This window comes from Muntiacus reevesi, chromosome 4, assembly GCF_963930625.1.
Source record: "Muntiacus reevesi chromosome 4, mMunRee1.1, whole genome shotgun sequence".
NCBI classification, from domain to species: domain Eukaryota; kingdom Metazoa; phylum Chordata; class Mammalia; order Artiodactyla; family Cervidae; genus Muntiacus; species Muntiacus reevesi.
The window spans coordinates 143642781-143655211 of record NC_089252.1 but is presented as its reverse complement, the minus strand read 5'-3'; the positions used below and the strand labels follow the sequence as shown (position 1 = coordinate 143655211).

The 12431-nt window shown below is 50.2% G+C and overlaps 1 protein-coding gene across 1 annotated transcript; it reads right to left on the bottom strand.

Annotated features, from left to right (window-relative positions):
- Positions 1 to 1775: 1775 nt before the first annotated feature.
- KRT74 (keratin 74) lies at positions 1776 to 9235 on the bottom strand. The gene is made up of 9 exons (XM_065932072.1): positions 8762 to 9235; positions 7950 to 8164; positions 7452 to 7512; positions 6869 to 6964; positions 6218 to 6382; positions 4661 to 4786; positions 2971 to 3191; positions 2461 to 2495; positions 1776 to 1981 (listed from the first exon to the last, which is right to left on the bottom strand). Exons 1-9 carry the CDS (start codon positions 9233 to 9235, stop codon positions 1776 to 1778), a joined length of 1599 nt encoding a protein of 532 aa, XP_065788144.1.
- Between the last annotated feature and the right edge of the window lie 3196 nt (positions 9236 to 12431).

Sequence of the window (12431 nt, the reverse complement as noted above, 5' to 3'; positions counted from 1 at the left end):
TTTTTTATTACAGCTATCCTAGTGGATGTGAAATGGTACAACTTTATGGTTTGCATTTGCATTTCCTGGTGATTAATAATATTGAGAATCTTTTCATGTGCTTGTTGGCCATTTGTGTATCTTCTCTAAGAAAGGTCCATTAGATTCCTCTGCTCATTTTTAAATTATGTTGTCTTCATGTTATTGAGATGTCAAATTCTCTATATGTTTTGGGTACTAGACCCTAATCAGATATGTGATTTGCAAATATTTTCTCTCATTCTGTAAATTATCTTCTCATTTTCTTGATAATGCCTTTTGATGTGTAGAAATTTTTAATTTTGATGAAGTCCAATTTCTGTATGTTCTCTTTGGTTGCCTGGGCTTTTGATGCCATATCTAAGAATCTACTGTCAAATCTGTCCACCTCCCACCCACACCTCCCACCAACCATCAAAACAAGTACACAAAACCTAAGCCAAAACTTACTGTGATGCTGTGATTTAAATTCTTTTTAAGAGCCTATGCTCTCACTTTTCTAGTTATCTGATTAAACTCTCCTCCTCCTCCAGGAAGCCTTCCTTGCTTAGCTTCCCTGTTCTGATCACTTCTCAGCATTGCTGCACTGGGCTGTCCTTCCCTGATTTGTGTAAGTGCATGACTTTGTGTGTGTGTCTGTGTCTCCCAATGGTCTGAGTTCACCTCCAGAGCAGCCTCCAGGTCCCTGAAAGGCTTGTGCCCATGAGTGAGATGGAGTGTATCATCATCAGAGATGGGCAGTTTTGGAGACACTGAAACATTGACAGGCATGCACCTCGGACTTTACTCAAGGACAATTTATTGAACATATGGCAGAAATTCAGAATCCTTCAGTCAAGGCCAGGAGGAACTGGGTGTCTCCATCCTTAGGAATATTTACAACAAGAGCCAGGATTTGTGGGCTAGGTGGTACCACCAGAGACAAAGCAAGCTTCCCTCACTGAACACAGCTCCTGGCAGCAGGAATTGAGAATCAGAAGCTACTGTAGGACACAGCTCCAGAGAGAGGCCCAAAGATAACACATACCCACTGACAGAAAGGCAACTTAAGTCTGCTGCCCTCATCAAAATAATAGTGAATTTGACATTCCCTTCATTAAAGAGATAGTGGCGCGTAAAAGCACATGGGCCCCTGAATCAACCAGGCTCAACTCCTGACCCTAGCACCCAGGGAGTGAAGGGGGCAAGTTCCACAGTCGCTCAGAGGATTGGTGGGGAGGGGTCTCTTCTGTCCCAAGGATGCTTATTGCATCTACTTTGCATAATTGGATGAGAATTAAAGGCAATAGATGTAGTTGGTGCTTAACATATAGGAGTTGCTACCACCTCCGGGTTGCAAAGTAAGCCTTTGGACAACTGCTGACTCCACCGAAGCATAGAGAAAACTATCCTGCCCTCCCTCGCCCTCTTCCTCTCTCTTTCCTCCCTCCTCTCCTCTCTCTCTAGGGATGTTCCTAGGGATGTTCCAGGGCCAAGAAGGTAATTATAGCTTGTGCCCATAAGCCTCCTAGCAGCTGAGGGCGGCAGGGGAAAACTAAGTCACAAAGTCCAGATGGGACCTGAAAACAGGAGAGGATGAGGCCAACCAGAACTTGACAGTGAGACAGGCCACAGTGCATGTGGGCGGCCACATGTACCACGGGTAGTCCTAGGACTCTGGGGAGAGGAAGGGTGTGGCAGACATCTCCAGGTGAGGTGGCAGTGGCAAGAGCATCTCTTTTCCCAGGAGCTGAGAGAACCCTTAATGTTGACGGGCTTTACCGGGCAGCTTTCCTTGCCCGGGCGCTCTTGTCTTGGGAGTCCTTGGGATCTCCCACTCGTGCCCCTTTAGCCCTGGTCTGCCCGCTTCTGGTGCTGCTGGAGCTGCTGGTCGCTGTGCTGGCCATGGTGCTGGCCCCAAGGTCAGTGCTGGCCGAGGAGCCAGGGTGGGAGCCGAAGCTGCTTGCACTGCTGCTGATGACGGCTGTGGTGGAAGGGCCCAGAACAGGGGAAGAAGGATGATAGCATCACTCAGCGAGTCACCCCCTTCATCCCACAGCGACCCTCGGCAGTCAAAAAATAGCACAAGCATGGGTCAAGACCCAGTTGCACTGCAAGCTCTGTGTGAGGTAAGGACAACCCAGGACAGAATGGTCCCTGCCCTCCTAGAGAGTCTAGGACTTTTTGTCTCACAGGTCCGTATTCTCAACCCCTTCTTGAGATGACAATGCCCAGAAGAGAGATACAGGAAGGAAATGAGGTTGGCATGACCTCAGTCACTGATTCCCTGGAACAGAAGGCAAATAGGCTTCCTTTGAAGCCAGAGAACCTTCCTGAGACAGTACTAGGAGCCTGCAGATGAGGGGAGATGATGATTGGACGTGGTATCACATTATCTTGTGGCCCCCAGCTTTCCCATCCAGTCAGAATCCCCAACTCAACCCGTCTCTTGGGGATACTCACAAATGCTCACAGAGGAGGGATTCTCCCCAGACATCCTGCAAGACAGAAAGTTAGAGAAGGATAAAACCTCAGGAAAGTGTCTAGATTCGGCTGAGCCTTTAGGTGGGTTCCTGCCTTTATGTGCCTATCATTTGAATTCATCCTTAAAACAACCTCATTGTATGGAGGTTACAATCCTCATTTACAGATGAGCAAATAAATACTAAAATTTACAGACACCAGGACCACATAGCTGACATATGGCAAAGCGAGTGATGAGAGCCAGGTCTGACTGACCCCACTGGCTCTTCTCACGCCACCACCCACCCACGTGTGCTTCATGGTTCACCTCTGACCTCCCCTAGCAGGAAGCTGAGCTCAAACAACAAGCAGTCCCCGTCTGTGCTCATGTCACGAGCACTGCTGTCTTTTCTCTCTTACCTCCCAGATGGTCCCTTGGCCCAGCAGGGAGCCACCCACAGTTCCCCACCACCACCCCGCCCACTGGGGCATCTCCCTTGCCCTGCTCACCGGCACTCCTCGCCCTCCAGCAGCTTGCGGTAGGTGGCGATCTCCATGTCCAAGGCCAGCTTCAGGCTCATAAGTTCCTGGTATTCACGCAGCATCCGAGCCAACTCCTCCTTGGCCTGGTGCATGGCAGCTTCCAACTCATCCAGCTTGGCCCGGGCATCCTTCAGGGCACTGTCTCCCCGCTGCTCGGCATCAGCGATGGCCGTCTCCAGATTGGTACACTGGAAAGCAAAGGACGATGGGAAGACCATCAGAACCCGGAATAATGTTTAGATCTTAACAGTTCAGTCCCAACCCCCTCACTTTACAGACGAGGTCCAAGGTGGGAGCAAGTAATTGCTGCAGACCCAACACAGTATCTGAGTCGCCTCTATTTTCTTTTGTGGATGAATATTTAAAGGCCTGTGAAAAGCTGTCAGAGCAGTTGCATTTCAGGACCGCAAGAAGAGACTTGGATGTTTGCAAGTTGTCTAGTGCCTGAGGTTGAAACCAGTGGCTGTCGGTTTCAAGTCCACCTTGTCCTGGAGAATCACACTGAGACCCCCAACCCGGAGCCTCCAAGAATCTGACAGCGTGTCAAGGCACCTCTTTGATCAGACTCCTGCCTGCAGGATGTCTCCCAGTAGAGACCCTTCCTACCCGTTAGCACCCAATAGTGTACATCTCTGGACTATTCTAGCACTCTGCAGGGAGGGTCTATCTAAATGCTCCCCAAGTTTGGCCTGAATGGATTAGGGGAACCTTCCCATACAACAAGAGGTTAAGGGCCTGAGGTTATATCCATGACCTCAGACAGAGCATTTGGGCCCTGAAAAACATCCAGTGGCACTGTGATGACAAATACCACCAGGCGGAGAAACAGTCCTCAGAGAGTTCATGAATCAGCCATGTGTCGAGCTGGAAAGCAGGCCCCATGTTTCCCACATCACCTGGCTTGGAAGGCTGTTGGGGTGCAGGAAGGAGAGCCAGATCAGCTCTTCCAGGTTTGGCAGTTCTATCACTGGGCAGAGTTGACCTGCCAGGGTCAACTGGGAAAGGATTCCCTACCCCCTTAAAATCATCTCCCCAAAGATATGGTGTTTTTCTGCTTTCAGACAAGGCAGGATTCCCCAGCTGGAAAGGCAATGGGTACAGGGCAGACAACCCAGAACATCTTCATCTGCCATCATCCTCACTGGTCACCCAGTGAGAGCAGTGAGATGAGGACCTTAACTTGGCCACTGAGGGTCCCAAGGAGAGGCCCCCCAAACCCTACATGTACTGAGTACCCAGTGGGAAGAACAGGTATGGGGCCTGCCCTTGGAGGGGCGTACCTGAAGGGCACATGGGGTGGATTTATTGCACACAGGAAAGGCCTGAGAAAGATGGAAAAAAGAAAGAGGAAACCTGAATTCTAATCCTAATAACCAGCTGGACACCCTGGGAGAGTCCCTTTCTCTCTCCAGCCCAGTTTCCTTATCTTAACTGTGAGAGTTGGGTGAAATAAGGGCAAGGCCCCTCCAGTTCTGAGCAGGGTGCCAGCTCAGAGTGTACGGGTCCCAAGGTATGCCAAGGAAGAGAGACCATTGATGGTCCAGAGAGTCCCAAGTCAGGCAGGGGACATCCGCTTTTCACTCAAGGATGGGCTCCAGTCTCTCCATCACAGAGGGTGAAGCCCAGCCTCCGTGCTCTCTGTGGGCTTGCTGCCCACCTGCTTCTTCACATTTGCAATCTCACAGCGGATCCTCTGGATGAGCCGGTTCAGTTCCGACATCTCGTTCTTGGTGTGTTTGAGGTTGTCCCCGTGCCGGCCGGCCGCCAGCTGCAGCTCCTGGATCTGGTTTCCAGAGACAGGAAGTTGGTGATGAGACAGGACTCCCCCCCATATCCCCCACCACCCAAGACAGAGAAAGTGTCCTGAGCAAACCCTTCCACACTGGAGCGAGCCAGGGCAGATAGCTCTGCAGCAGGAGGTGATGGAGCCAGGACCTAGGTTATCCTTCCAGCTGTTTGGAGCTGATTCTGACCAAAAAGTCCACCTGTTTCTCTAAGCAGAAGTCTATTTGCTGGGCCTCTTCTCCTTTCTCATCTCCCTGACTAATCTTTTCTGGGGGTGGATAAAGGGAAAATGTAGTTTGCATGTGTTAAGCACTTCCAAAGTAAATAAGGCTTCCCTGGTGGCTCAGTTGGTAAAGAATCCACCTGCAACGCAGGAGACCAGGTTTGATCCCTGGGTGAGGAAGATCCCCTGGAGAAGGGAATGACTACCGAATCTCATATTCTTGCCTGGAAAATTCCATAGACAGAGGAGCCTGGAGGGCTACAGTCCATGGGGTATCAAAGAGTCAGACATGACTGAGTGACTAACACTTTCACTTTCCAAAATAGAAGAGTTCTGAGCCTCTCCATTGATTTAGCACCTCTTTATAGAGGAATATTTTAAAGGCCAGGTTCTGTTCTAGGTACTGGGGATTCAGAGGTGAGCAGTACAGGTGAGGTCCCTGATCCCTTGAAACTTAAATTCTCCTACAATCCTTTCTTAATGACGGGTGAAGGGCCAGGGCTAAGGACTGCATGCATGTACCCTGGAGGTGGTGGGATTGTTGGCTCAGGACTTGTAGCTCAGATCCTCCCCTCACCCTTGGCCAGTCCTTCAGAAAAGAGAGGATGACACAGTCCTGGACAGGGAACAAGGAACCTGTGGTCCTTGCTGTTGGTGGGATTTAATGGCCAAGAAAGCTGGGAGGTATGAAGCCCCATAGGGCACCCAGGTAAAGGGTCTTCTCAGTGAGAGCCTAGAAAGGTTTTGCTTCAAAGCATAACTGCCATCTCCCAGAATGCTCCTAGAATCCCACCTCTTCTTGGAAGTCCTTCCACACTGATCAGAAGGAAGTTCATGGCATCCTCTTCTTCACTCCCTATCCCACTACAGGTCACCCATAGCTACTCTCCTCTATATTTGTTACTCTCCTTCTTTCCCATGGTGACATGACCTAATCCCTGTTTTATAGCAAGAGCACCTCGCTTCGTTCCCCCATCAGAGGATGGCCTGTCCCTCTCTGTTGGAAATGCCTACCCAGTTTCATGACTTATCTTTGATAACAATTTTTGCCGAGAATTCTTTTTGAGTAGAATGTCACTATGGCATTGATTATAACACATCTTTCATTTAACACATCTCCTAAGGGATGTCTCACATCCACTGGTGGAGATGTCCCTTCCCAGGAAAGGAAGTCTGGTGGAGGAGGGAGACCCAATCGGACCTCACCTCGCTCTGGTACAGCGCCTCAGCCTCAGCCTTGCTCTTCAGGGCGATGTCCTCATACTGGGCTCGAACCTCGGCAATGATGCCGTCCAAGTCCGGGTCACGATTGTTGTCCATGGACAGGATAACAGAGGTCTCACTGGTGTGAGTCTGGATCTGGGTCACCTTCTGAGTTGACAGGTGAGGACAAAGTCAGGGTCCTTCCCCCACCTCCCTCCTCTGCCCATCAGACTTCTGGGCCTGTGGCGCCTGGCAGAATGGGCCAAAGTGGAGAGAAGAAATGCCTGCTGGAGCCGAGCAAAAGACTCACACAGCAGGATTCATCCCATGTGGGTAGCAGGCCATGGGAGGCATTTCTTGCAATTCACAGTATCAGGAATCTGTGCTTCAGTAGGACCTCACGGGGTCATTTTTACCTGCCTGCTGCCAAGGTCATTATCACAGCCCTGATGGGATTTTTTCCTGTGTATATGGTTTATAGGGACCAGGATCCTACACTTCCATGGCCTCCCAGGGCAGGGTTTTGCACCTTCCCATCAAAACACCCTTAATTCTGTTTATCCTAAATTCTTCTTATTCGCATCTCCCTGGAAGAGCCAGGGAATCTCTCTGCTGGAAAGAGGTGGGGTAGGGGAGGGAGAGGGGTGTCCTCACCGCATCATACAGACACTTAAGGAACTTGATATCTTTGTCCAGAGAGTCCACTTTGGCCTGGAGCTCCACCTTGACCATGTAGGCTGCATCTGCATCCTGCCGAGAGGCACCCAGAGCCGTTGGTCAATATCACCCACATCCCACCAGGTGCCCTGTCCTTGCCCTCAAAGTCAATTAACTTCCTATCTTTTGCCCACCAAGGGAAGCAGGTTGGTGAATAACAGCCTCAATACTGCCTTTCTCTCCTATGCATCTTTGGGGATAAATAAAAAAGTGGGGGCTGCTCTTTTTCTGTGCCCCTGGAGAAAATGAAGCCCAGACAAGTAGAGTGAGTTTCCTCAAGTCACACAGGAAGGCTGAGCTGAGCCAGGGGGTTCCAATTCCCAGACCATGATTCTCTCCTATCTGTCTCTGCCCATACCCTACACTTGTGTGCACTCCACCTTGCTAAAGGCCAGAATATGACTCCATCCCCACTCAGGTACCAGCCCCTCCCCAGAAAGCCAGGGCTGGAGTCCCGAGCAGGGTTGGTTAGGATGGGGATTCAAGAGAATCAGAGTCCACAGGCTCTTCTCTCTCTTACCTTCTTGAGCACCACAAAATCATTCTCTGCTGCTGTGCGCTGATTAATCTCCACCTCATACCTGTGGGCAAAGAGAGAAGATAGCAGAGGTCTCAGTCCCCTTGGCCAGGTGACCCCCTCATCACACTGACCAGGCAAGTTTTGGGGATACAAAGTCTCCACAGGATCTGCTGGAGCACTGCAGAGGCTGGGACTGGCAGTCCTGTGTCCCCGAATTGCCTCATTAACCTTCCATTCTCTGGACCCTAGGAAAATATCCAGGTGCCCCAAACCAGTCACTGAACCCATTGGTGGGTCAATGAGCAAAGAAACTCCTTCCCATCAACCAGGTAGGAAGTTCTTATCAAATAGGGGTGGTCCTTCCTTCATAGTCAGAGGAGGGGTGTGAGCCCTTGACCCTGGTGCTTGCTCCCTTCCCTCCTAAAAAGTGGCGCAGAGATTGGATGATCCGAGGAGCCTCTGCAAACATGACCCACGACCTTGGCTGGGCCCACTCACCTCTTCTTATAGTCCTCCACCAGGTCACGCATGCCCTTCAACTCCAAGTCCAGCCTCACCCGGTCTCCGGACAGCATCTCCAACTGCTTCCGCAGGTTGCCGATGTAGCCCTCGAGGATGGGCTCCAGGTTTTTCCTACAGTTGTTCAGGTCCAGTTGCTGCAGCAGTTTCCACTTGGTCCCCAGCACCTGGTTCTGCTGCTCTAGGAACCTCACCTGGAATCAGATGGGTGTTACCAAGTCCCATGGAAAAACACCGTTGACCCTACCAAGTTATATAGATTTTTAAAAAAACATTTAGCTCCAGTCCTGACTCCCCACTCATGTAATTCCATGCAAACAAGACCCTTTACAAGGGTTCAATCTGTAGCCTTTCAGGCAAAACTGAAAACTCATTGAAGGAGATTCCATAGCCGGCTTCTGTTGCCTGATCCAGCCCCAGGAGATGCTCTTCTTCTGTCTCAGCTAAGTGTTTCTTCTGTACCCTGAGCCCTTCTCTCTGCATAGTGCTGATTCTATCAGCCCTCCATCTGCCTTGAAGGGCTGGAGGTGCATCCAGCTGACCTCCAGATTCCCATCAATTCTTCCGCAAGGTAGGGCTACCCTTTACCAAAATTTCCACCCTTCTCTGTAAAAGAAAGCAACACATTCATTCATTCCTTCGTGCTACCTAGCTCACAGGTTGTGCTATGATCACGGAGCCCTTCATGAGGTCCAGCAGCAGTCTTTCCATCCACAATGCCCTGTGCACCACCAGGCAGAAAGGGATCACTCACATCTCACTGGACTGTCTCATCCACCTGGGAGACCCACCTTGTCAATAAAGGAGGCAAATTTGTTGTTCAGTGCCATGATCTGCTCCCGCTCCTGGGTGCGCACCTTCTGGATCTCCGGGTCCAGCTCCACATTGAGAGGAGCCAGGAGACTCTTGTTGACGGTGACCTGGTGGATGCCCCCAGGTGGGCACATGGATGGGCACACAGGCCCCAGGACCACACTGCCAAACATACTGCTGGCAAAACCGCTGGCCCGGCCCCCTCCATACCCAGAGCCAAGCCTGAAGTTGTAACCTCCAGTCCGAACACTGCTGCCAGCCACCTTGAGGGGAATACAGAGATCCCCTCTACAGAGACTGTAGAGGCTTCGGCTTCCGAAGGCAGCACCAGCTCCTTTGCTGGGTGTGCGGTAAGAAGCCGCGCTGCCCCCACCCTTCCTCAGCACCACCGCCGAGTGCCCACTGAAGCCCCCCTTGTCACCACCAGACTTGATATTCAGTGGCCAGCTCATGGTGGCAGAGATGGAGGTGGCAGGGCTGGAGTAAAGGAGTCTCCAATGGAGAGAGAACTTTTGATCCGGCACCCAGAGCACTGCTCCTTTTTATCCTGTCCGTCCCTGAACACCGGAAAAGGGTGTTGCTTCTCTATCTCCTTTCTTCCTGCCGAATGCCCTGAGGCCATGGGCAGTTTGTGGAACAGACTTCTCCAAGCCCTTTGCAGCAACAAAGTGCTTCTGATAGTGAGCAGAATACGCTGCCCTTGCAGACTGGAGTGGTCTAATCAGGCGTTTATCTGTGCTCCTAATTAGGGACCTGGAGAGTTATCCCCTTCAGAGATCTCCTAGCTTAATTTTTTCCAGGGTTGCCTCTTTCTTGCTTATCTATCAGTAAGGAGCATGGGAAATGCCCGGCTTTGTTCAGAGAAAGTTCATTAGAAAACCCCAGGTTTCCACCCTAGAGAACCTACCTCTCTCTTTGCTGGTCCTGTTGAGGAGCTGGGGTGTTTGCACCAGAGAAGACGAAATTCAGAAAGGATGTGATGCGTGTCTTCAAAGACCTAAGTCCAAGAAAGAAGTTCCAGGGCTCATTCTCTGGGTCACTGTAAGAACCACAGCTGTCTAGTAATGGAACAGACCCCAGGAAGGTAGTGGAAATGACCAAGTCGAGTCTGCATGCCACCCAGTAGGGGACTGTCTGGACATTTCTGTACTGGGCAGGGACTGGGTGGTGATTACCTCGACATTGCTTTCTCAACAGACAGAATCTTTTCAGACAGCTGGTAGTTTCTGCAGCTGAATTTTTTCTCCTGGACAAGGTTATCTGCCGCATCCTAGGAGATGAGCCACGAAGCAGGCTTGGAGGTGGGCCATTGACTCCCCTGGGGAGAACATCTCCCCTAGTACTCCCTGGGGACATGTTCTAAGTCCAGTGACCAAGGCACTGGAGCCCATGGGTCTCGCTCCTGGAGTCAAGGTAACTGTTCTGCTCCTTTCTTGATCACTTTAGGAAGCCATTCAATTTTGGGTCAGGTGAGACCAGCCTTTTGTAGCTCAGGGAGCTCTGGTGGAGATAAATGTTTAAAAATAACTGTAAAAGCAGGCATCTCCTAGCTCTGACTCTGACCACTTTTTCGGTAATGAAATTCGGGAGCCTTGGCTCGTTGAAGCCAGTGATAGTAGACAGCTGCTCCACAGTTGGGAAGGGGGAGTACATGAGCGGGACAGCGGGATGTGCATAGCCCTGAATGGCTTCCTCTGAGGGTTTCCTCTCATGAAGTTCTCTGCACAGCCCCAGAGGCAGCAGTGGAAGTTTCTCCAAGGTCCCTGTCTCCCATCCTTCTTGGCAGGGCCTAGCCCTAGGGCATGTGTGCTAAGTCATAATGGAAGTGGTTTCTTGTGGTTTTCCAAACCAGATTGCAAGTGCTATTGAATGAATGTCAACAAATAATGTAAACCCCTTGACCAGAGGTGGCTGTCATCTGGTCCCAGTCCCCAAGAAGCCTGCAAACCAGTGAGAGGAATCTATGCAAAGAACTTAACCTTGGGTTAAAGCTCTGGAATAAGAAAAGTTGGGAACAAAGGATCGGAGGTGTGCTGGGGAGTTAAGGACCTCTGGAAGACTGGGCTTCAATTACTTGTGGCAAGGTGGTGGACTAGGAGCTCCCAGGCAGCTGGGGGTTGAGATATTAATCGCAATAACGGTAGCAGTGGTGGCAGCAACAGTATCTGTTGTGGTAACAGAAAGAATCAATGTTGATTGGTCACATCACATGTGCCAGACATTGTGTGAACACTACAAGAATTCTTAATTTAATCCTCATGTTACTGAATTCACCCTACATTTGAAGACTGAGAATTGTGGACCCTAAGGAACTTGCCCAAATTCACTCAGCTAGCAAGTCAGAGCTGGATCTGGAATTCCAGTGTGTCTGGTTTCAAAGTCCATATGCCTAACCACCACCATCCTGTTATGTGATGGAGATGAGAGTTAGAGCCATAGATGCAAGACTTTCTGATGCACGAGGCGTGTGTAGCAGCTACGGCTCTGAGTTCCTCCTACTCATGTTTCTATATGTTGTTGAGATGAGCAGATGACATGAGAGGAAGGGGAGGTTGTCCCTGAAATGGGCGCTTATGTAAGGTGCTTGTTCTAGATCAGACATCACTCTGAGGTTGAGAGAGAAAGTCAGCCAAAATAGGGGTGGGTGGAGGGAGAAAAGACTCACTTTCATAGGGGCTATTTTATTCTACAATGTCCAGTAGCTGGGCCTTCACTGAGAGGCTCCAACTGGGAAATCAGCATGACTCTGGGGATCTGACTCTTCCTGGGTCAAGGGTGCAGCTCCACTGCCTGGTGGAGTATGAGCCCTAATCTGTCAGGGGAGCTGGACCTCAACAAAAGATAACTTACAGGAAAGGCACGAGACTAGGTCTTCAAAGCTGGAGAAGATTTAGAATAGATCAAAAGCAGAGTTTCAGGTGCCCAGGGAAATGCTACAGAATGAACTGGGCCCCTCCATGCTCAGAAGTGACAGGCTGGGGAGAGCCAGGGGTAGGGGTAGGAGTCCCCGCACTCTCTGTATTCATTCCACAAGCAATCAATGAGTGTTGGCCTGGGCCTGGCCCATGCTGGGGACTGAGCAGTAAGAGTCTAGTGATGGTGATGATGGTGATGGCCGTGGCAGTGGTGGTTGCAACACGGAAGAGGAGGAGGCAGAGGGGAATTTCCTGACGACAGTGTGGCGATCGTGGCCAAGCACAGGGGCCCCTCCCAGGAAATTTAATTGCAGAGAATTGCCTTTGCTACACAGTAGGATCTCTGACAGTTCCAATCTTCACCATGCGGGCTACCCTCTAATTACTCATCATAGTCCACACCCCAGTCTTTGAGTTCACTGGACTAATGAGTGTCCCAAGGCTTGAAGAGATTGGTTCATTCAATAAGTAGAAAATTGAGCGCTACTTGGTGAATTGCTCTAAGCTAAGCTAGACATCGAAAGAGAAACAGGTAAGACCTTCTCCTTCCTTCTAAGAAATTGAAATTGAACAGGAGGAGACAGAATATAAGCACATGAAAGTTGTTTTGCTGTTGTTATTGCTATAGTTTAATTCCTTATGTTTAAAAGAGTAATTCAGATAAGCTGTTACTGAAATTCTGCTTTTAAAAATAAATCAGAATAAAATATATTGATCTTCCTGAGTTGGGGGT